The sequence below is a fragment of the Choloepus didactylus genome, chromosome 1 (genome assembly GCF_015220235.1).
Source record: "Choloepus didactylus isolate mChoDid1 chromosome 1, mChoDid1.pri, whole genome shotgun sequence".
NCBI classification, from domain to species: domain Eukaryota; kingdom Metazoa; phylum Chordata; class Mammalia; order Pilosa; family Megalonychidae; genus Choloepus; species Choloepus didactylus.
The window spans coordinates 234,526,701-234,549,864 of record NC_051307.1 but is presented as its reverse complement, the minus strand read 5'-3'; the positions used below and the strand labels follow the sequence as shown (position 1 = coordinate 234,549,864).

The following is a 23,164-nucleotide window of genomic DNA, read 5'->3' as shown; positions in this document are numbered from 1 at the left end:
CCCAAAGGCAAGTGGCTGCCCAAAACACACATTTTAACGATTGCACTGAAACATGCAGATGATTTTCAGACACTAGGGGGAAAAGTTCCAATTAAGCAGGAAACAGTTCCTACGGTAGGAACTGCCCAAGTATAACGTCAACACTCAAGACCTGCAAGTTACATCGGTAATCTTAAATCAGGGGAAAGGACTGGTTTCCTTTGTAATTATTTTTAAGCACAAACAGCATGAAAGAGGTAATTCATTGTCCCTTTTTATTTTTATTTTTTAACAAAATAAGGACTCCAAAGTTCTCAATCACCTTTAGGATTGGATTTGTTTCAACTGTGCTGTTTTTCACAGTCCCTTCATGGGAAGGAGCTTTGAAGGGAATTACTGATGAAACACAACATACAGATGGCAGGTGGCACATTGGGAGTTGAAGAACCACATCTGGCTTGAGCCATTTTGGGTTGGTGTTGAGCCTTAAAAACTGAATGAGTTTTATAAAATTAGTTTAAAAAATTGAGATATGACGCATAAAAGTATAGTTTTCTATGTTGTCTTAAAAGATCAAAAGATCCAGTGGCAGCCTGGCCTGCCTATAGGACACAGTGACAGCCGGAAGCTGAGCGGCCCCTCCAGGCCCGTGCACGTGCCCACTCCATTTAGCAGCACTGCTCACCAAGCCCCTTATGCCTGGGGGCTTCCTGCTTGGCAAAAGTAATGTGCATTTACAACCCCTGCTGCAAAAAAAAAACAACATAGGCGAAGACAATGCTTCAGATCTACCAATAAGATCTCATTGAACAGAATGATTTTTATACCAAAAAAGCAAAGGCAGGGCCACGGAAGATATACAGGCCTTCTACAAAGATAACCCCAAAGGCATATGCACTCAATAGCTGTCCTAGGAAATGGGCAGGATTGAGCACTTAGACTCCCAGGCTGCCAGCACAGACTTCAGGAGTATTCCGGATAGTTACAAGGACTGGGGGGACGAAGGAGGTGCTACTGATATTTAGCAGAGAAGAGCCAAGGATGCTAGATGTCCTGAAATGCATGACATATTCCTGTACAAGGATGAAGCATCATTCATCCCACTCAATTGTATGTCTGGCTGGACAGTCACACAGGTTGAAAACCTGTCTGTAATTATCTGAGCCTAACATCTAACTCCATTTTACGTATCAACACAAAGCTCAGTTTTGCATTATTTTATTCTATTATAATAATAATGGATACATTTTCCAAAAATGCAAGTACCGTTTAATAAAGGGAAGAGCGTACCTGACATTTTTCTTAACACTACCCAGAGCTGCTGACCATTTTGGAAAATCCCATTGTGGGTTAACATGCTTTTTTGCATCACCAGCACTATACACTGCACCTGTCACAGCATGCAGCTGTCTTACACACAGCGTTCATACAAACAGGTGTCTTCTAGAGTAGTTGTGTCTAAGCACTGACTTTGTAAAGTATACTCTTTATGATAAATTCCATTGCTTTTATTTCTCCTTTATAATTCATTTTTAAAATCTGCTACCTAGGGAGGTTATATTTTTTATGAATTTCATATGTTTGCAAAGTTACATAATATTTGCTCTTAAGACAGAGTAATAGGTCTATTGGGTTGAGAATGCTTGCCCTAAAACCGTTAAAATAATGAGGTTGTGATTCCTCAGGTCTTAAATTGTTTCTTCGTCTCCCTTCAGACTGAGGCTTGCTTGTTAAGTCCTCTTCCTCTAGGAAGCCCTCTCTGACCACTGGCCCCACCCCTGTCCAGTGAAGATGGATTTTAGAGACCCTTCTATGTGCTCCCACAGCCTTGGGTGGTTCCCTGATAATAGCACTTGCCACACCATCTCATCGCTACCTCTTTACTCTTCATTAGACATTAAGCTCCCAGATGGTTAAGACTTACAATTTTATCACCTGTACCCAGCACAGTGCTCATTCATTCATTCAACAAACAGTTCTTGGGCACCTACTATGTGCTATGTACCATTCATTACAGGCACTGGGGATACAACAGTAAACAAGACAGACACTGAACCTGACCTTACAGAGCTGCCATTCTAATGGAGTGACAGGTGAGAATTAAGGAAACTACCAAAAACAATTGCAGGTTGTGATCAGTGCTGAGAAAGATTCATACAAGGCGCTATGACAGAGAACAGCAAGCAAGACATTAGAAAGACAAGGTGGCATGGGAAGGCCTTCCTGAAATGACAAGCCGAGACTTTCAAAGATGCCAAGGTCCTGAGTTACAAAGAGCCAGGAGAAGAATGTTCTAAACAGAACGAATGGAAAGTGCAAAGGTCCTGAGTCTATTAAGAGCTTGGAGTGCTCAAAAAAATCAAATTAAATAAAGCTAGTACAAGTGGAGTGGAGGGAGTGTAGTTCAAAGGCCTCAGAGGTCAGAGCCAAGCATATGTGGGTTATACGCAGGAGCCAAGCATATGTGATCTTGGAGATGATGTCAAAAGTCTTTCATTGCAAGTGCAATGTGAGTGGCAGCCTGTGTGTTCTCTCACCAGACTATAAACTCACTGAGGTTAGGACACTGGGCTTTTCATCTCATACCAGGAGCACCTCACCCCTGTCTAACAGGTACAGAAGGAAGATATTCCTTCCCAATGAGGCCTGCGCCTCCAAATGAAGCTTGTCGTGGCTTTGCCATACGCCAGTCAGAGAGAGAGCAAGCTGAGACAGATGACACTGTGAGCTCCTCAGTGTTCATAGATACTTTCCATCTTCAACTACCATCACTAAGCCCCATGAAACATTATTTTTCATTCCGCTAATAAATATTTGAGCACTTACTATGTGTCAAACTGTTTCAAGCACAAAAGGTACAGCAACAAGGAAAAGCGTCACAAATGTCTACCTCACGTAGCCTACATTCTAGTAAGGGGAGACAGCCAATAAGCAAAATAAACCTGAAAGAGTATGATGAGGGACATGGAGAAAAATAAATGGGGGATCGGGAATTGGGAGTGGGTTGAAATTTCAGTGGCACTACACTGGATTTATGTAACATCCTAATTCTAAAAATCTCAAAGTACTTCTACACAAATTAGCCTCGTAGATGCAGGATGCTAAAAGAAGTATGTTGTCATTTTACAGATAGAGAAACAGGCTCAGAAAGATTCCAAAACTTTTTTATGGTCACACAGCACAATAGCAGTGGAATGTGTACATCTCTTTTAGGTCAAACCACAGACAAGATAAATACAATGATAACGGATAACTTTTATCAGACACTTTACAATGTGCCAGGCACTGTTCACATACCTTTTCTGTTTCATTTCAAATAACTCTCCCAACAATCCCCTAAGGTGAGTATTATTATGACCCATTTTACAGAGGGGGTAACAGAAGCACAAAATAACTAAGTAATTTGACCAAGATACAAGTTAGTGAGTTCAAATCCAGGTAGGCAGCTTTCAGAGCTTGTGCTCCTAAGTACTACTCTTCCCAATGCCACTCTCGAAAAGGAAGGGCTGAGAAACAGCTAGCTCTCACATGTCATCTCAAAATGACTGTAAACCCATCTCTTCCAGGATTACCTCCCTTTTACCCCTTTATCCAAGAATATAAGAAAGCCAGTATAACTAATTCCCCCACCCCTTACACTCAGACTCCACCCCAAATGCCTGCTCATGACATCCTCCTCTTTGACAGCCCTATCATGCAGAATTTCATGACTGAGTTTGGCTAACTTATGGTGCCCAATTGTTTGGACGAACACTGGCCTACTTGTCACTGTTAAAATATTTCAGTGAGACTGATTTTCATCTACAATCAGTTGCTAGAATCTATGATTTCATCCACAATGAACAAAGAAGGTTGTCCTCAGTGGTGTTGGTAATTTCCTCTCCCAATCAGTTGAAGATCTTAAAAGCCAGAACTAAGGGTGTCAGAGGTCAGAACCTCAACATCAACACTGTTTCTTGCTGGAATTTCCAGCCAGCCAGCTTCTCCTAGGGAATTCAGACTAAAGACCTCAACACCACCTCTATCAGTTTCCAGCCTGTAGCCTGCCCTATGGAGTTTGGACTCTCCAGTCCCCATGGTTGTGTGAGCCAATTCCTTATGATAATTCTCTTAAAGTATATGGAGATGTCTGTATACACCCCTCCCACACACACACATATACATACATACATATATCCTCTTGGTTCTCTGGAGAACTTGAATACAAATCAATACGTACATGCAGTTTGTTGAGTAGCACCGCATCTGTTGTGCTGTTGGCCCCTGGCTTAGCAGCTTTCCAAAACTGCTTCTGGGCAGAGTAGCGATTCATGGGACATAGCTTAAAGAGGCAGTCTAGAAGTAAAACAAACAAACAAAAATTGTTACTGAGAACATATATACTCTCAATCTATGAAAAATGTTTTCCCTTTTTATTTATGAGGTTTTATAAATTACGTTTTATGTAAGTATAAATGATAAGTTACAAAGCCCTTCTGCAAACCTCTCTTTTTAAATTTAATTCTCACCACTGTGGTGTGAGGTGATGGATGAGGAAACTGAGGTTACAGGAAGAAAGTCAGTTGTCCACTGTCACATCCTACTTAGTGGCAGAGCTGGGACTCAGAGTCCACATGAAGTGCTCTTTCTACTGCAGTTATCTCCTTTCCTTCACTATGAAGAGATACAAGGACAACTGTTCCTTCCTGCAGACAAGCACTTCCTTATACAAATCTAACTTTTTAAATTAAATTTCATTTTAAAAAATACAACAGAAGCCTATTTAGAGGGACCTCCTAAGGCAGTGGTCTGTGTCCTGTACAAGGTGATTCCTTGGGGAGTAGATAATAAACACGTGAACTTGTACTGACAGCAGCACCTGCCCTTGTCCCCTCCCCACAGTGTACTTGACGTGCTTCAGGTTAGGTGTGCCTGGACTTGCATGGTTTATACGTTATCTTATGTAGTTTAAACCAACTATCACAGGATGGGCAAGTGGTTTAGAAAGATTTCTGAAAAGAAATGGAAGCAATGAAGGTAAGAGTAGTAACACAAACGAAGCACACAAGACAGTGCAGAACTGACATCCCCTTTATTCTTATCAGCCATTATAAGGTAAAAAAAATAATTACAATCTAGAAAGATTTGGGAAAAAACATCCAGAATTTAAAAATCCAAAGCAAACCATTTAAAATGTCATATTTAACAATGAATCTTACCTTAAGCATATATGTGCCTTAAAGTATTAATGATAACATGAAGCTATCATGGTTAACAGGATACCACATATTTGTTTAAGTTTAATCTATTTCATTAACTTCTATTTTTCTTCCTGTTTTTATAATGTGTACACTATACTAGTATTGAAACACATGTATGACTCTGAAATATATACACAGTTCAAGGGTATACATTCATCAAATTTTTTTATAGGAAAAATCACTGATCTAGGAAAGTAATATTTAAAATTGACACCCCCTAAAGAGTTTACATTCTGACATACTGGGTTTCCAAAAGTGAAGTATTTATATGGTAAAATTAATAAATTTGGAGTGGTTAATCAGATTCAAAAAATTACGCTATGAGAGTAGTTCAGAATAAGCTTTTAAGGAAATTTAATCTACTAACTATATTTATTCTTTCTTGGTCATTAAAACATACTCCCCTGGAAAGATATACATCAGAATATCAAGAATGATTATATATAGGTGTATATGGTTGCTCATTCCTTCTTTATTCCTATCTGTATTAGCAGATTTTTTTTTGAAAAGTGCAAATAAAAAAACAGGTTGTAAGAATTTCTCTAAATTGGATGTGACATCATATTTCATCAACTTTAAGATGTGCGTTTTTTCCTTAGACTCTAACATCTCTGAAATAGGGATGCATTTTACAATCAATAGCATGTCACAACTGCTATTAGTCATTTCTCAGTTTAATCACTCAAATCAAGATGCATCTCAGAATTGATACAATTTAATTAAAATAAAATATATTTTATACTTGGGGGAAAAAAAAAAAAGACTCCCTTAAAGGACCTTGAATGGGTAAATACCTAGTTATTGTCCTGGTCCAATAACTATAAGAAAGAGTCACTTGCTGTCAAGTACATAAACAGATCAGATTTTCCCCTAGTTGGGACCAATGAATTTTTTTTTTAATTCGGTTTTATTGAAATACATTCACATACCATACAATCATCCATGGTATACAATCAACTGTTCACAGTACGATCATATAGTTATGCATTCATCACCACAATCTATTTCTGAATATTTTCCTTACATCAGAAAGAATCAGAATAAGAATAAAAAATAAAAGTAAAAAAAAGAGCACCCAAACCATCCCCCCCATCCCACCCTATTTGTCATTTAGTTTTTATCCCCATTTTTCTACTCATCCATCCATACACTAGATAAAGGGGGTGTGAGCCACAGGGTTTTCACAATCACACTGTCACCCTTTGTAATCTACATTATTACATAATTGTCTTCAGGAGTCCAGACTGCTGGGTTGGAGTTTGGTAGTTTCAGGTATTTACTTCTAGCTATTCCAATACATTAAAACCTAAGAGGTGTTATCTATATAGTGCATAAGAATGTTCACCAGAGTGACCTCTCGACTCCATTTGAAATCTCTCAGCCACTGAAACTATTTTGTCTCATTTTGCATCCCCCTTTTGGTCAAGAAGATATCCTCAATCCCACGATGCTGGGCCCAGATTCATCCCTAGGAGTCATATTCTGCATTGTCAGGGAGATTTATACCCCTGGGAGTCGGGTCCCACGCAGGGGGGAGGGCAGCAAATTCACCTGTATAGGTGGCTCAGTTAGACAGAGAGAGAGGGCCACATCTGAGCAACAAAGAGGTACTTAGGGAGAGACTCTTAGGCACAATTATATGCAAGTTTAGCCTCTCCTTTGCAGTAACGAGCTTCATAAGGGCAAGTCTCATGATCGAGGGCTCGGCACATCAAACCGCCAGTCCCAATATTTTTGACAACATCAACACCAGTCCAGGTGAGGAAGTCCAACACTTCTGCAGCTTCCCCCAGCTCCTCAGGGTGGGGTGGGGGAGGCTGTAAATATATTTTTTGTTCTCTGCCCAAATTACTTTGGGATGTGTCACTATTTCACTCTAACCTATACTAACCTACGATATCTCACTTCCTATTCAAAGTTCCACGTAATTGTGGTGTTTGAACAAACCAATTGTAAAGTTATGCTGTTTAGAAAATATAGATCCTGCACCAAACAGACATCTCTTCCCTTGGTCTCACATGGAAGTTGAAGTTTTAAAACACAGTCAGTTTCGACCTTTACCCTTTGGCCCGGTTTGCCCTAGTCTTAACCAGATCTGCTTCATTCATACCACTAATTGAAGTCTGGGCTCTTTTTCAGTTTTTTTTTTTTTAACAGTTGCTGTATGCAATAATACTGACATTCATATCTGCCGAGCTCTAGCTCTGAGTTTCAGGTGTCTCAGGGATACTCATTGTTCCAGAGACCAATCAGGTTGTACATGAAGGGATCAGCATCTCAAAGTTTAGAGACAGGCATTACAATTCAGGAATAGAGTTGACTGCTGTAAGAACTTACAGTCTAGGGACTATTACAATAATCATGTCCACGTTACGCTATGTTCTAAGATTCAATTCTGAGTTTACACATTGTAGGAACCAATGAATTTTTACCATGCACTGCCTTCACAGATACTTCACACTGTTCAGGAAAAAAAAAAATCACTTAACTGTAGAAGTAAAAGGTGCATTTCCCATATCTATTATCACATCACTAATATTTCCACTTGGCCACAGGCAGTAATAATGTAAATATAAAACCAATGGTATCCATTTTTATCAAGAGTGTAATCCATCAGTTGAAAATGAATTTTTATTGCAGATGAAAGATACAATTTACGGTCTTCTAAGAACAAAGGACACAGCAGGAAATCAGTTTAAAGGATGGGGCTGCTGTGTACACCTCTTATGGAAGGCTCACGTCACTGCCATTTACTGTGAGTGGCAACTCACCATCATCATGAGAGAGGCACGTGATGTGATTGATGCATGTGAACTTTCCGTTCACCCCATGAACAATCATGCACAACCATGAGACTATTGCCCCACATCTTTCACACCGGACAGAAAGGTGGCATCTGGGATAGGCCAGGGTGACTTCCTTGATTACCACGTGACTTAGAAACAAAAAAAGCATTCAAGACATTGAAGTCATCCACATTAACATTTGACAGTTGACTTAGTTTTTAGACCAAAAGGGGTTAACAAAGTCAAATTTCATTAATAGTAAGATTTTGAGAGTAAGATAGCCTACTCTTTTCCTCCAACATACTTCATATGATGTTACCTAAATGCTGTTCAAGCCCAATAATGGTTGTTTATGATTTAAAGATGGCCCCAGGATGCTAAAGGAGAACATGCTGCAGATAGCACTGTTTTACAACAGCTCATGGGATAACCAAGTCAAGTCCTCATTGAACAAACACATGGGCTACAACACAGGCTCAAAACTTCAGATAATTTTCCATTTGCCAAAGGTGGAAGTGTGTATTTAATCACCATCAATCCAACCAAAGCCTTGCCATAACTTCCACACCCAACTATTTTCCTTTGGTGAAACAGAGCATCACACTGGACTAAGTGTATTTACAACTTTGTGTGTGTGTGTATGATGCCAACATACTAGTAGCAGAACCAAATTAGCCTTGCTGATTTTGCCCAGCCTTCCCAGTTGCTTAGCAACTGAGTCAAAGCAAAAATTGGATTAACCAATTCAAATGTGATCTTAAAGTCATTTTCTGAAATTTTGCAATTCAGCAGCTTCATATTGCCATTTGCTATTTGGATGGCACAGTAGGGAAAAATTAAAGTTCCACTGGGTCCTACTACCACACTAAGTATAGAAATACATAAATACAAGGAAATATATATTATACATATTTGGTGGAGGTGTAAATATGTGTGTGTGTAACACACATACATACACATACAGTAGTTTTGTCTCCCCCCCCCCCAAAAATGCCATAAAGACTATCTTGTGTGACAAGTGTTGTATTTTTGGCCTTTGGGGAATAAAATAGACTAAATTTTCAAAACATTACTTTGGAATACCCCTAAGCTTTTGCATATGGCACACTGAGTTACAAAGGAGAATTCAGATGAATAGAGGGGTTGGGTTAAGTATTAAATGGCTGTATGGGATAGAAACCAGATAGAATAGGTCATAGTCAATCTGTTCTTACTTAAATGGCATTCCAGAACTTAGCTGGAGATAAAAAGCTCAACTGCTTATTAGATGGGTTAACTATCAAGTCAGGATAATGGTGCACATCTAAAAGGACAAGAAACACCACAGGTTTGCTGCGAACACTCTGGGAAGGGGTCAAAGGAGAAGTGAAGAAGCAAAAAAGTCAGCAGAGCTTTAAGGGTCCATGTCAGTGACCAAGAGAACAAAGTGCCAGAAGAGTGGCTAAAGCTCCCCTGCCCCTCCTTCTCCACACTGTCCTCCCCATCTCTAGAATCTCAAAACTCTAGAATGCAAGGTCTCTAAAGGCAGAGACTTTTGTCTGCTTTGTGTGGAGGAGGAGCACAATAATGGTGGTTTACGATTTAAAGACGCCATAACCCCAAGGGCTCCAGAAGCCTGGCTCTAACCTTCCAAGACTCTACTCACTGATGCAACTACTACTTATCAAAGTGCCAAGTATCAGTAGAGATGGAGAAACCCGTCTGTGCCATTGACGGTACACAGGCTGGGGCATCCACTCTGATAGCAACCAGGCCCTCGTCAAATTAAGTATACACATCTAGCCTACAATCCAGAAACTGTGCTAACAGACATACATTCCAAAGAAGTTCTCACACAGGTCCATAAGGGGACATGTAGGAGCATGGTCTGTGGAAGACAGAGATGAGGAATCTCATCTGCCTGGAAGCAACATGAAACTTGCACTCACATGTCACTGGTGATACCCAGTCATATGACCACAGCTTGATGCCAAGAAGCTAAAAAATGCAGTTGAGTTGTGTGCCCAGGAAGAAGAAATGAGTACACTGTGCCATTGGCCAGTCTCTTTGGTGACCTTTGGGTCACCAAATAGTCATTTATTTCTCTTTTACCTCCTGTCCACTGGCTGAATTATAGCAGTTAACTAGACAAGATAGCCCCTTCTTTCATAGAATTCAGTCACAGGAGGTGGGGCAAGATGGCGGATTGGTGAGCTGTATGTTTTAGTTACTCCTCCAGGAAAGTAGGTGGAAAGCCAGGAACTGCGTGGACTGGACACCACAGAGCAATCTGACTTTGGGCATACTTCATACAACACTCATGAAAACGTGGAACTGCTGAGATCAGCGAAATCTGTAAGTTTTTGCGGCCAGGGGACCCGCACCCCTCCCTGCCAGGCTCAGTACCGTGGGAGGAGGGGCTGTCAGCTCCGGGAAGGAGAAGGGAGAACTGCAGTGGCAGCCCTTATCAGAAACTCATTCTACTGATCCAAACTCCAACCATAGATAGACTGAGACCAGATACCAGAGAATCTGAGAGCAGCCACCCCAGCAGAGAGGAGATAGGCATAGTGAAAAAACAGCAAGACAAACTCAAAAATAAAAGCGGATGCTTTTTGGAGTTCTGGTGAACAGGAGTTCTGTTCTGGTGAACAGGCTCATTTGCAAAACCCAAAGAAAAACTGATCTCTCTGCCCCCTGGATCTTTCCTTAATAGCCCTAATTGCTTTGTCTCTTAGCATTTCAATAACGCATTAGATCTGCAAGGAGGGCCCTTTTTTTTTTTTCTTTTTTTTTTCTTTTTTTCTTTTTTTCATTTTCTAAAGCAATTACTCTAAGAAGCCCAATACAGAAAGCCTCAAAGACTTGCAATTTGGGCAGGTCAAGGCAAGAGCAGAACTGAGAGCTCTGAAACAAAAGGCAATAATCCAGTGACTGAGAAAATTCACTGAACACCACAACTTCCCAAGAAAAGGGGGGTGTCTGCTCACAGCCATCATCCTGGTGGACAGCAAACACTCCTGCCTGTCACCGGCCCCATAGCCCAGAGCTGCCCCAGACAACCAAATGTGACAGAAGTGCTTACAATAACACGCATACACCACAAAATTGAGCGTGGACATTCGCCTTCCCTGCACCCTCAGCTGGTAGTCCCAGACTTGGGAAGGTGGAGCAGTGGGAATTAACAAGCCCCATTCAGACATCATTTCAGCAGACTGGGAGCCTCCCTACACAGACCCGCAGCCCAGAACCACCCTGGGGGGACGGCACTCACCTGTGACATAGCACAGTCATCCCTCAACAGAGGACCAGGGGGTGCAAGACCTGGAAGAGGGACCCACTCACAAGTCTCAGGGGCCACACGCCAATACCAAGGACTTGTGGGTCAGTGGCAGAGACAAACTGTGGCAGGACTGAACTGAAGGATTAGACTATTGCAGCAGCTTTAAAACTCCAGGAACACCAGGGAGATTTTGTTGTTAGAGCCGCCCCCTCCCTGACCGCCCAGACACACGCCCCTTATACAGGGCGGGCAACACCAACTACACACGCAAGCTTGGTACACCAACTGGACCCCACGAGACTTACTCCCCCACTCACCACAGGGGCAAAGCAGGGGAGAACTGCCTTGAGGGGAACAGGTGGCTCGCGGACGCCACCTGCTGATTAGTCACAGAAAGTGTACTCCACAAAGCTGTAGACCTGACAAATTAGAGATAAGGATTTCAATTGGTCTACAAATCCTAAAAGAACCCTACCAAGTTAAGCAAACGCAATGCCAAGAGGCCAAAAACAACAGAAAATTTTAAAGCACATGAAAAAACCAGACGATATGGATAACCCAAGCCCAAGCACCAAATCAAAAGATCAGAAGAAATACAGTACTTAGAGCAACTAATTAAAGAACTAAAGATGAACAATGAGACCATGGCAAGGGATACAAAGGACATCAAGAAGAGCATGGAACAGGATATAAAGGACATCAAGAAGACCCTACAAGAGCAGAAAGAAGACATTGCAAGACTAAATAAAAAAATAGATGATCTTATGGAAATTAAAGAAACTGTTGACCAAATTAAAAAGATTCTGGATACTCACAGTACAAGACTAGAGGAAGTTGAACAACTAATCAGTGACCTGGAAGATGACAGAATGGAAAATGAAAGCACAAAGGAAAGAATGGGGAAAAAATCGAAAAAATCTAAATGGACCTCAGGGATATGATAGATAATATAAAACATCCAAATATAAGACTCATTGGTGTTCCAGAAGGAAAAGAAAAGGGTAAAGATCTAGGAAGAGTATTCAAAGAATTCAGTCACAGTGAGGTGGGTTTGTCCCAAGGACAAATAATTTATGATCTACCATTAAAAAAAATTCTTCATGTAGCCAATAGATACATGCAGTTTTATATAGGGAAAGACCAGGGGGAGATGTCCACAAGCTACTTTCATACAAATATGAAAATGTGTCAATAATTCCTACCTTGTATTTTTCTGACAAGGATAGGAGACCACACAATAAAAGTCTCAGCAAGATAATCCAAGATTAACAAAGGGAAGCGGGGAGTATTAGTTCCCCATCGAGGGGGATAAGATTTAAAAGAAATAATGGAAGGGGAATATGAAATAATCCATATTTTACAGACTCTCCCAACTCAAACATACCAGATTACAAGCTTCATGAGGGTAAGCTTATCTGCCTTATTCTGCTCCCAGTGCATTTGGTAAATATGAGGCCAATAAATAAATGAATGGATGCTCACGGTGGCAGGATAACCTAAAATTGCAGTCAGCAAAAGAGAACCTACTCATATTTCCAATAAAAACCTGCTGTTAACTCCAGTTCACTATGAGAGGAAACCAGTTACACACAGTTATGTCCGTTGCATGCTAATCACATCTCCCAAGCCATTACAGTAGCCTTCTGAAGTTGACACTTTCCAATTGAGACTGCCAAAGAAACCTTCCATTACCTGTCTGCAAAAACACAGAAGTTGTTATTAAGAGGCCAAGGACAAAAAGGTAATTTTTTTTTCCACTTCAGACAACCAGATGCTTTTTCTGAGTAGAAAAGCATAGCTTACAACACCCAAGGTTGTGCAGTCCTGAGCCTTTAATCATCTTCCCTGTTTGCAGCACATCATGCATAAACATATTCATAAACTGGAAATGTAGGTACAAACTTCCTTTTTGACCTACTTTCGCTCAGCTGATTAAATTTTTATTTACCTATTTGCAAAGACTACTGAATATGGATCATCCCTAGCCCAAGCAAGAGTAGTGACAAACTGGAAAGGCAAGGTCTCTTCCCATTGGGGAAGGAAAAAAGGGCCAGAAGTTCTTCCTCCTGATCCCAGGCACCTCCTTGCTCTTAAGCAATGGGATGCTCTGCCCTGGGCTCTGTGCAGAGAGAGGCAGATGCAGAGATTCAGGGCCAGTTACAGATTGCAGTGGTTGCGTGGTTGAATGCCCAGGGCCAATGTTGATGTCAATGATGAAAGAGGAACATGAGTCAGAGGGCCCGCTGCAAAGAGTTCCTAGGCATGAACCTGGCTGTGCAGCCAAGCAACCCTGGCCCCTGCTCATTTTCTGAGCCTTCCTATTTATTCTGTGACTGAGGTCATGTTCTTCCAGTAATTTCCTTTTTGGTTTATGTTAGTTTGTCGTCTATAGCCCAGAGCCCTGGCTGACCTGTATAGTGATAAAACATATTTCACTCCCCTAGCAACAGAAATAAACAAAGATTTCACCATTACCAAAGAGAATGGTGAAAACAATATTAGAAGGAGGACCTGGAAACCTGAGTCCCAGCTCTGGCTCCACCAGTCTGTAGCTGAGCAGCTTTAGCAATATCACCAGGCTCTGTGTCTGCGAGCGTTCCTTTGTAAAATGAAGGTAAAACTAGATCATCTTTAAGAAGCCGCAGAGTTGTGTGAGCCAATGGAATCAAGCATTTGAAAGCAACTTCCCACATCATATCACTGAAAGAGTCCAGGTCTCAAAATGCTGAGGCTAAAGGCTGATCTGGAATCTGGAGGACTGGGTTTAAATCTCAGCTCTATGGCATGCTAGCTGTGTGATCTTGGGAAAATTAAATAAATTTTAATTTCTTGCCTATAAAAGAGGAACATCCATATGCCTAACTCCCAAATGAACTTACACAATTAAATAAAATACTTCACTTAAAACACTTAGCACAGATCCTGGCAAGGATTAAAAAGCACTCAATAAATATTACCTGCTATGATAAGATAAACAAACATATTGTACATTTATATAATGGAATGCCACCCTGCAATGAAGAGCAAACTATTGTTATACAAAGCAACATGGATAAAATTTGCAGACATGATTTTGAGTGCAAGAAAGCAGACCCCTCCCCTCCCCCCAAAAAAGAAGCTCATTAATAATGAATAAATCAATTTATATGAGGTTCAAGCACAGGCAAAACTAATGTACAGACACCAAAGTCAGAATCATGCCTACTTCTGTTGGGGTGGGGCAGGTGTTTCCTGGGAAGGGCCTTCCTAAGGTGCTGGAAATGTTCTCATCTCAATCACAGTGGGGATCACATGAAAATATATGTAAAACTTCACTGAGCTGGACACTTAAGCTTTATATATACGTATGTGTGTGTATGCGAGTGTGTGTGCATACATAATACTTAAGTAAAATATGAGAATGAAATGCTAGCTGCTCTCGTGAGGAGGAGGATGATCTTGCTGATAAGGAAAAAAAAAATCCTTCCATGGAAAAGGTTAACGTAGTGCTTGATTTTCATCTCTGGAAAAACATGTTTTGCTTTGTCAGGGGTTTGGTTGGGGTTTGCTGGTTTATAACGCAGAGGAGGAAGATGGAAGGGAGCAAGATGACATCACTGACTCCCCACAGCTGTCACCCCTGGACACTGGATGTCATCCCATGGCCCAAAGCCCAATCCCCAGAAGGGCTACAACAGAGGAGGCTTTTTTCTTCTGACTTCCTGGTTTTAGCCAAACTGCTTTATAACACAAACACGCAGAAGATTTTAAAAAGTACTCTCTAATGAATTGATACAATATCTGATATTTGTTCCATTGTAACTGGGGAGAGGTAAGTGGGGGATACAGATGAAACAAGACTGGCTATGAGCTGGTAATTGTTAAAGGTGACTGCTGAGTCCCTGGAGGTTCATTACACTATTATTCTACATACTTTTATATATGCTTATACAAAGCATATATAAGTATATATATAGTGAGTAATCAAGAGTTTAAAAAATAATTTTCTCTTTGACAATGATTGAAAAACTATAAAGCTTTCATCTTCTGACTGTGTGATTGTAAAAACCTTGTGACTGACACCCGCTTTATCCAGTGTGTGAGTAGATGAGTAATAAAATAAAGACACGCATAAAGAAAAAAAAATAGTTTGGGAATACGGGGAGAAAATACTCCTATGTAAAACAGGGACAACAGTTAACAGTGCTTACTATTTTAATAATCTTTCATCAATTGTAACAAATGTAACTACTGTTAAAAAAACAGAATTACAGAAAAAAGTGCTATCATCAATTGTAACAAATTTTCCTCACCAATGCAAGTGTTGGTGGTGGGGAGGTGTACGGGAACCCTGTATTTTATGCATGACTGTTCTGTAAACCCACAACTTCTCTAATAAAAAACTGAAGAACAAAAGGAATTATATTCAAAGTATACAAATCCAAATATACTTCTGGCAGGAAGTAAATTAAAAACAAAAACATTAATTATTTCTCACAGATGCTTTCAAAAGTTATTCTTTAAATATGTAAAATTTCTATTAAAAATGAAAGGAAAATAGAAATTAAAATTAACAAGTATCAAACTTTTAAATAAAATTATATAAATATAAAAATCATTTCCAAGTGTGAAATTTCTACAAAATCAAAACACAAATTTATTGAGTTCAAAACAAGGTTATTTTTCTTAAGTGCTAATTTATAAAAAGAAAGAAAAGCCTGCTATGTATATAACTTGCTCCAATTTGCCAATCTACGTCAAAACTCATATATTCTGGAAAGGCGAAAATAGCTGGAAGGACTGTCAAATGAGAACACAAAACAGGAGAGAGGCGGCTTGGCTTTAAGAGATCTTGGAATAGTAAAACAATACCCCTGGATTTTGTGTTAAAAGCCTAGCCTGGGGGTAGAACTCTGCACCTTTCAGAGTTAAAGGCAAATGAATTTTCACTTTGCCTAGCCCTGACTATTGCAAAACTCACAGCACTTGAGGACCTCTGAGGATACTTCAATCTCTTACAAAAGGGCATTCAGAAGGTCTAGAGACTCTGGCGTGAAAGGAATTACGTAAACTACTGGGTTGGTCATCCCAGGATCTCCCTGGAAAAATCATTTTCCCACCAGAAACTCCTGTTACGCAAAGGAAAACTAGGCTGTCTGTCTTCAAGTGATTTGATTTTTCCTTCATTCAACAATCATTTATTAAGCACCTGCGTGCTGGAGACACAAAGTCATTAAACCTGGTTCCTGGGTGTCCTTGGGGAGACAGATGAGCCAACAGCACCTCCAGGGTGTTAAGAGCAGAGAGGGACGGGAACATAACCCAGCCTGGGACAGAGATGGGAGAGGCTGGAAGAGATGCCCCCAAGATGGCACTTCGCACATGCAGGAAGAGGCATGGAGAATAATACAAAGACTCAGGAGCAGAAAAATCTGTTTTATCAGGGATCTGTTGCATAGCCAGCACATCAGTCCCAGAAATAATTTACTTTTCTTGTGAAGAGGGCCAGACTAAACATGCCCCCATGATCTAGGATGGAAATGGCAAATACAGCCAACTGCTACCCCTCTGCACCTCCAACACCTGTGGTGGACATCACTGTGTGACCACAACAATGTCCTTTCCTCAGTCATTCTCCACACGATGCCCAAGGCAGCCGCTGCCAACTGAGCAGAGCTGCCATTGCTGGGTTCGGCTCATTTCTCCATGGAGTTTAAATAAAGCCAAAGGATGACAAGGACCAATGGAAGAAGCTGCCCATTTGTCTGATTCTATTTGTTTCTTTCTTCTTCTACACTGAAGACCTGGCAACCCAACCCTGAGTACCTCAGAGCTTTCCCCCATTCCAGCATTTCTAAAGCTGCCCCTACCATGTGTGAGCTGTGCCATTCCCTCCACATAATTTAGACATTTTAGACATTTCTACATATTAAGCATACCCTGAATGAACAGATTCCTTTCAAAGATTCCCCTTCACCAACCCTACTCCCAGCAAAGAGGAACTAATTAAACAAATCAGGACCCAAAGATATATATTTATCCTACACTGAAGAGAAAAGTAACTTTCTTAATTTATTTCATGACCTGTGTATGCTTCCTTTACTCACACTTTGTTCTTATGCTAGGAAACACAGCCTACCACCAAACAGCCTTTTATTTTAGTTGGCTTTTTTTTTTTTTTACATTTTTTTTATTGTGAAATGTAACATATACACAGAAAAGTGATAATGTTCAGAATAAAATTTAACAAGTAGTTAGCAAATTTCAAAGAATCTTATGGATTGTAGTTTCACCATTGCAGTTATTTCTTTTTTGTGAAGTATAACATATATACCAAAAGGTGATAACTTGCAAAGTACGATTTAACAGGTAGTTACAGAGAAAATGTCAAAGAATGTTATGGATTACAGTTCCACAAATTCCATTATTTCCTTATTGTGAAATATAACATATACAGAAATATGACAACTTCCAAAGTATAATTTAGCAAGTAGCTATAGAGCAAATTTCATAGAATGTCATGGGTTATAGTTCCACAAATTCAGTTATTTCCTTATTGTGAAATATAACATATATACAGAAATGTGGTAACTTTCAAAGTATCATTTAACAAGTAGCTATAGAGCAAATTTCAAAGCACATTATGTTGTAATTCCACCATCAGTTATTTCCTTCTAGCTATTCTAGTACCCTAGAAACTAAAAATATATATATATATATATATTTACATAAAGATGGAGGATTATGAATGTAATTCTTTGTTAAATCCTATCTTTCAGTTACTACCCCTCTCTCATTTGATCACTGTCTCAATCTTCAGGGACATCTGGCAGTGACCACCCTAACTCATTCATACTGTAAAGGGGTGTTGACATTATGGGGAAGGGGCTGCCTCTGGTTGCTGTTCTTGAAGACGCTGTTGCCTCAGGGTTTTGGGACTTATCTGGCATAGAAACACTCTGGGGGGGGGGGGTTAAGTTTCTGAAAAGTAAACTTGGTGAGTGCAACTTTTATAGAGTCTCATTTAGGGACCTAGGTATTCTTTAGTATTTTGGGGATTACTGTTGGTTAGGGCTTGGCTGACTGTGGGCATTTGGCTGGATGTAGCTGGAGCTTGCATAAGATTCAACCTCCAGGAGAGCCTCTTGACCCTAACTGAAATCTCTTAGCCACGTTATTTCCAACAGTCTTTTAAAATCAAAATATCTGCCAAGAACAATAGCTGTCAAGCTTTTTTTCTCCCACAGAACACCCAACTGAAAGGCAACACATTCTCACCCAAAACAGTGGCTCATTACAGTGGAGATTCTCATAGACTGCATCTCAAGAATAACCCTCCCTCCCCAACTCCCCGGAGAAAGGAGCTGATCAGGCAACCCCAGGTTTCTCAACAGCTGCACTACTGACATTTGGAGCTGGATAATTCCTTGTTGTAGGGACCATCCTGTGCACTGCCGGAAGTTTAGCAGCATCCTTGACTGCTACCCACTAGATGCCAGTAGCATGCCCCATCTCACGCCAGTTTCAACGCAAAAATGCTTCCAGGTGTTACTTCTTTGCCTGCTGCACTTGAAATTCTACTTGATGGTTGGAATTCTCTTTCTGAAATTGACTCTCCAGCTTAAAATCCTTTCGATTTGTGATTCTCAACCCTGGCAGCTCCTTACAGTCCCCTGAAGAGCTTTTAATTAATCCAATGCTCGGGCTGCTCCCTCAGATACTCTGAATCATTGGCCCAGCTAGGGTGGGACCCCGGTGCCCCTCTCCCCCAACCTCCCTTTGTTATTTTAATAAGTACCAAGGGTTGAGAACTGCTCCTTTAGGCTTTCACATCTCAGCAGATGTGTTCATATTGAGTGTATCCTAACCACCAGGGCATTTTATTCAAATGCAGATGCCTGGGTGAAGGCTGGAATCTAGGAATCCTGGTTTTTAATTAGTTCTCCAGGTGATTCTAATGCAAGGGGACCCCCAAACCCCCTTTGAGAAACAATGACCTGCAGGATATATGGACTCCAAAACAGCACTTCTCAAGCTCTAATGTGCTGAAAACTCATCTAGGGGATCTTGTTAAAATGCGGACTCTGATTCCTAGGTCTGAGGTGTGTCTGAGTGTCTGCATTTCCCAAGCCCCCAGGGGATGCTGGTCCTGGGACAACTCTTTGGGTAGGAAAGTTCTCACAGATTCAAGTCCCAGCAGCTATCTGAGGGTGGATTCCCAAGTCCCGTCGGCACATATCTCAGACAGCTAGCAACGAAAATACTCAGATGCCTCAACATCTCTGAGGTGGTGAAAAGAACACCAGAGGCGAATGCCAGGCCCTTCATGTGGCCCATCTACCTCTCCCATTTCCTTTCTCTGAAACCCTCTCTCCCATGAACACCCCTGCTCCAGCCATTCCAGACTCCCTGCTGTTCTCACGTGTGTCATTATGTCACCCTTCTGCATCTTTACCAAGTTGTCTTCTCTGCCAGAAATTTTATTCCCATCACTATTTCCCAACTAGACCACTCTGCAGCTCTCATTCTTTAAATTCAGCTCCCAGGGAAGACCTCCTGGACCTCCCCCTTACCTTGTAGAGTTGAGCATTCCCAAACATGATCCCAAACAGTGCTATACATATCCCAAAAATGTCCTACACTTTGTCTATGTAATGGGTATGCTGACTCCTAAGGACGCATGTGATATAACCAGAAACTTCTTTACCTTCCATTGTTCTTTTAAAATTTATTCAGTGGGGAAGGTTCTTTTCCCTGCCCCTGGATACTTGCTCAAGACCCTTTATTAACAGGAAGACATTGACTCAACTGCAAACAGTGTCAATTCAGAGATTAAAAGTCAGTAGATTAATGTATGATTTCAAGCTAAGATACCAGACCTTCCTTTACTTTCCTGCCATATGTCTTCATCCCATCTTGCAGATTTTACTCTCTGATCTCACCTGGTGCAAGCACGGGTGTGGGGTGAGAGGAGAGATAAGAAGAGAAGTAAATTCTTACTTGGATGGAGATCTCAAACTGGCTTCATACTGTCTAGGCCCAGATGACAGATGTTTAAGGCTAATTTTTTCATTTATGGGTACTTTTTCTCAGGTTTTTATCTGGAAATAATTTCAAACTTACAGAGAAGTTGCAGGAGTAACAGTATACAGACCACTCTTTACCCTGATTCAACTATTATCATCATTTTGTCCATCTTATCATTCATATATTCTGTATATGTACATATATAATATATAGCATTTCCTGTCTAATAAAATGTTATTTGGCTACGAAATAATTTCCTGAGTCATTTGAGAGTATGTTGTACAACAAACAGCTTGCCCTCTACATTTATTTCATTGTCTATTTCCAAAAATAGGGATATCCTCTAACATGGCCACAGCACATTTATCAACTTCAGTAAAGCTAACATGGAACCTATACTTTTGTCATGTGACCCAATCATGCCCTTCCTAGAATTTTCCCCCTCCAGTCCAGGATCCAGTCTAGAATCAGGTACTACATTTAATTGCAATGTTTCCACAGCCTTTATCTGTCTTTTATGACCATGACATTTTTGAAAAACACAGCCCTCTCCCCTTTCCCACCCCCTTCTAAAAAGAGAATGCTCCTCATTTGGGGTTTGTCTGACATTTCCTCATGGTTAGATCCCAGCTGGAATCTTGGAGCATCAGATCTGGAGATGCAAGGAAACCATATGTCCTCAGCATTTTCAGTGAGCATCTCAGAGATTACCCTGTCATTCCTGGAAGTCTCTCCTCCGAATTCCTATTTCTGGATCCAGTGGACCTACTCCGGCAGTCATAGTTCCTCAGAATACAGCACTCCACTCCATCCCCAGGCTCTCTTCTGGAGAGCCCCCCTTGCTAGCTAAGATGACCCCCAGCTCCCTCACATATGGCCCACACCTGGCCACTGAGAAAAATCAGGAATTCTTTGCCTGAGCAAACTGATGCTAAACATAGCAGAAATGCTCATTATTTTGCTTGTCAATGCAGCTAACCAGCACCTGGACATTTGTTCCCACTTTTGAGTTATTATGAATAATGCTGCTGTGAACATTTGTGTAACAAGTTTTGTGTGAACATGTGTTTTCAATTCTCTTCGGTACATACCTAGAGTGGAGTTGCCAGGTCATATGGTAACTCCATGCTTAATATTTTGAGTAACAGCCAAACTGTTTTACAAAGTGGCCACATCATTTTATAATCTGCCCCCCCAGCAATGTACGAAGATTTCAATATCTCATACTCTCACCAAAACTTGCTATTTTTTTATTTGAGCCATCCTAGTGATAAGAAGTAGTTTCTCATTGTGGTTTTTGATTTGCATTTTACTAACAACTAAAGATATTGAGCATCTTTTCATGTGTTTATTGGCCATTTGTATAGCTTCTTAGAGAAATGTCTATTTGATTCCTTTGCCCATTTTTAAATTGGGTTGTTTATCTTTTCATTGTTGAGTTGTAAAAGTCCTTTTATATTCTGGAAACTAGAACTTAATCAGAAATATGATTTGCACATAATTTTCTCCCATTTTTTAAGTTATATACTCATTTTTTTGATAGTGTGCTTTGATGTACAGTCCATTTTGTCTATTTTTTCTTTTGTCACTGTGTTTTTAGCATCATATCAAGAAACCATGGCCTAATCCAAGGTCATGAAGATTTATACCTACTTTTTCTTCTAAGAGTTATACAGGTCTTAGTTTATATCTTTGATCAATTTTGAGTTAAGTTATGCATATGTTATGACGGTAGGGGCCAACTTCATTCTTTTGCTCGTGGATAGCTAGCTGTCCCAGCACCACTTGTTGAAAAGACTGTATTTTTTCCCCATTTAATTGTATTGGCACCCATGTCAAAAATCAATTAGCCACAAATGTAAGGGTTTCCTTCCCTTTTACTTCTAATAAGTGATTAATGCCTACCCAACCATCAGCAAAAAGAGAAAAACAAAATTATTTATTTAAAAAAAATTGTTCTGGAAACTCACCAAGAAAGCGTATATATATAATTAAGGTCATTTGAAAATGTAAAATTAACCTAATTTCTCTAAAAGTTAAAGAAAGCACACACACATTTTTTTAAAAAACACCATCTATAAAGCAGTCTACTCTGTATGTGATTGTGCACCTGGGTCTGAAAACCCAGTTTTTCAAATACAGGAAGGGGAAGGAAGGCTTTCAAAATGAATCTTGTTGACACATTACACAGTGTGATTTGACATCCCCAAGCCACTTTTCTTTACTGTTGATGACTTTTCAGGCAATGGCTGTGACACCACAGTGGGTAAAATTAGCTGTGACCAGGTTCTTTTCCAGGAATAAATGTAATTTGTTGACACTGAATGAACTTCTCTGAATACCACATGATCAACGACATGATTTCGTGAGCTGTACACATCCTACCAAGAAATTAAGTGGGGCTCATAGTTTTATTTTTCCATTCCTGTTTTATGATGGTACGGATGTTCTGTGGGACTTGCCCTTGGGGAGAAAATCAATCTTAGAAGGATAGTCATAGAAATTAGCTCATAAGACACAATCTTGACCCTCTTCCAAGGAATGTGTCTACCACCATTAACCTTACAATCCCAGAATAGCACCCTTCATACCATAATCTCCACGTTACAATTCCTCAACAGCCTACGAAGACTATCATTTTACATAGAAGACACACAGACATTCACACACATTTGACAAATGCTAGAAAAGCACTCTCAATTTAGAGGCTAAAATTTAAAGCTATTTAAAGTCTCAGGAAACACTAAACAACTATATCCATCACCTTACAAGGTGCCTATTGCCATGCCAACCTGACACTGTCCACTCTAAGACCGATTCAGTGGAGAGTAGATCTATGTTTCTCTAGTGCCAGGGAAGCCAAGGTGAAACCCCAAGGATCCTATCTGAAA

At 40.4% G+C, this 23,164-nt stretch overlaps 1 protein-coding gene across 7 annotated transcripts in view; it reads right to left on the bottom strand.

The window, feature by feature from the left end:
* ITPR1 (inositol 1,4,5-trisphosphate receptor type 1) overlaps nt 1-23,164 on the bottom strand; it is a 352,707-nt gene that overhangs the window by 224,626 nt on the left and 104,917 nt on the right. For all 7 annotated transcript variants that reach the window (XM_037800676.1, XM_037800678.1, XM_037800680.1 and 4 more), the window contains exon 5: nt 4,199-4,314. In XM_037800676.1, coding sequence (XP_037656604.1) covers nt 4,199-4,314 — 116 coding nt within the window. The remainder of the gene's footprint in view (nt 1-4,198; nt 4,315-23,164) is intronic.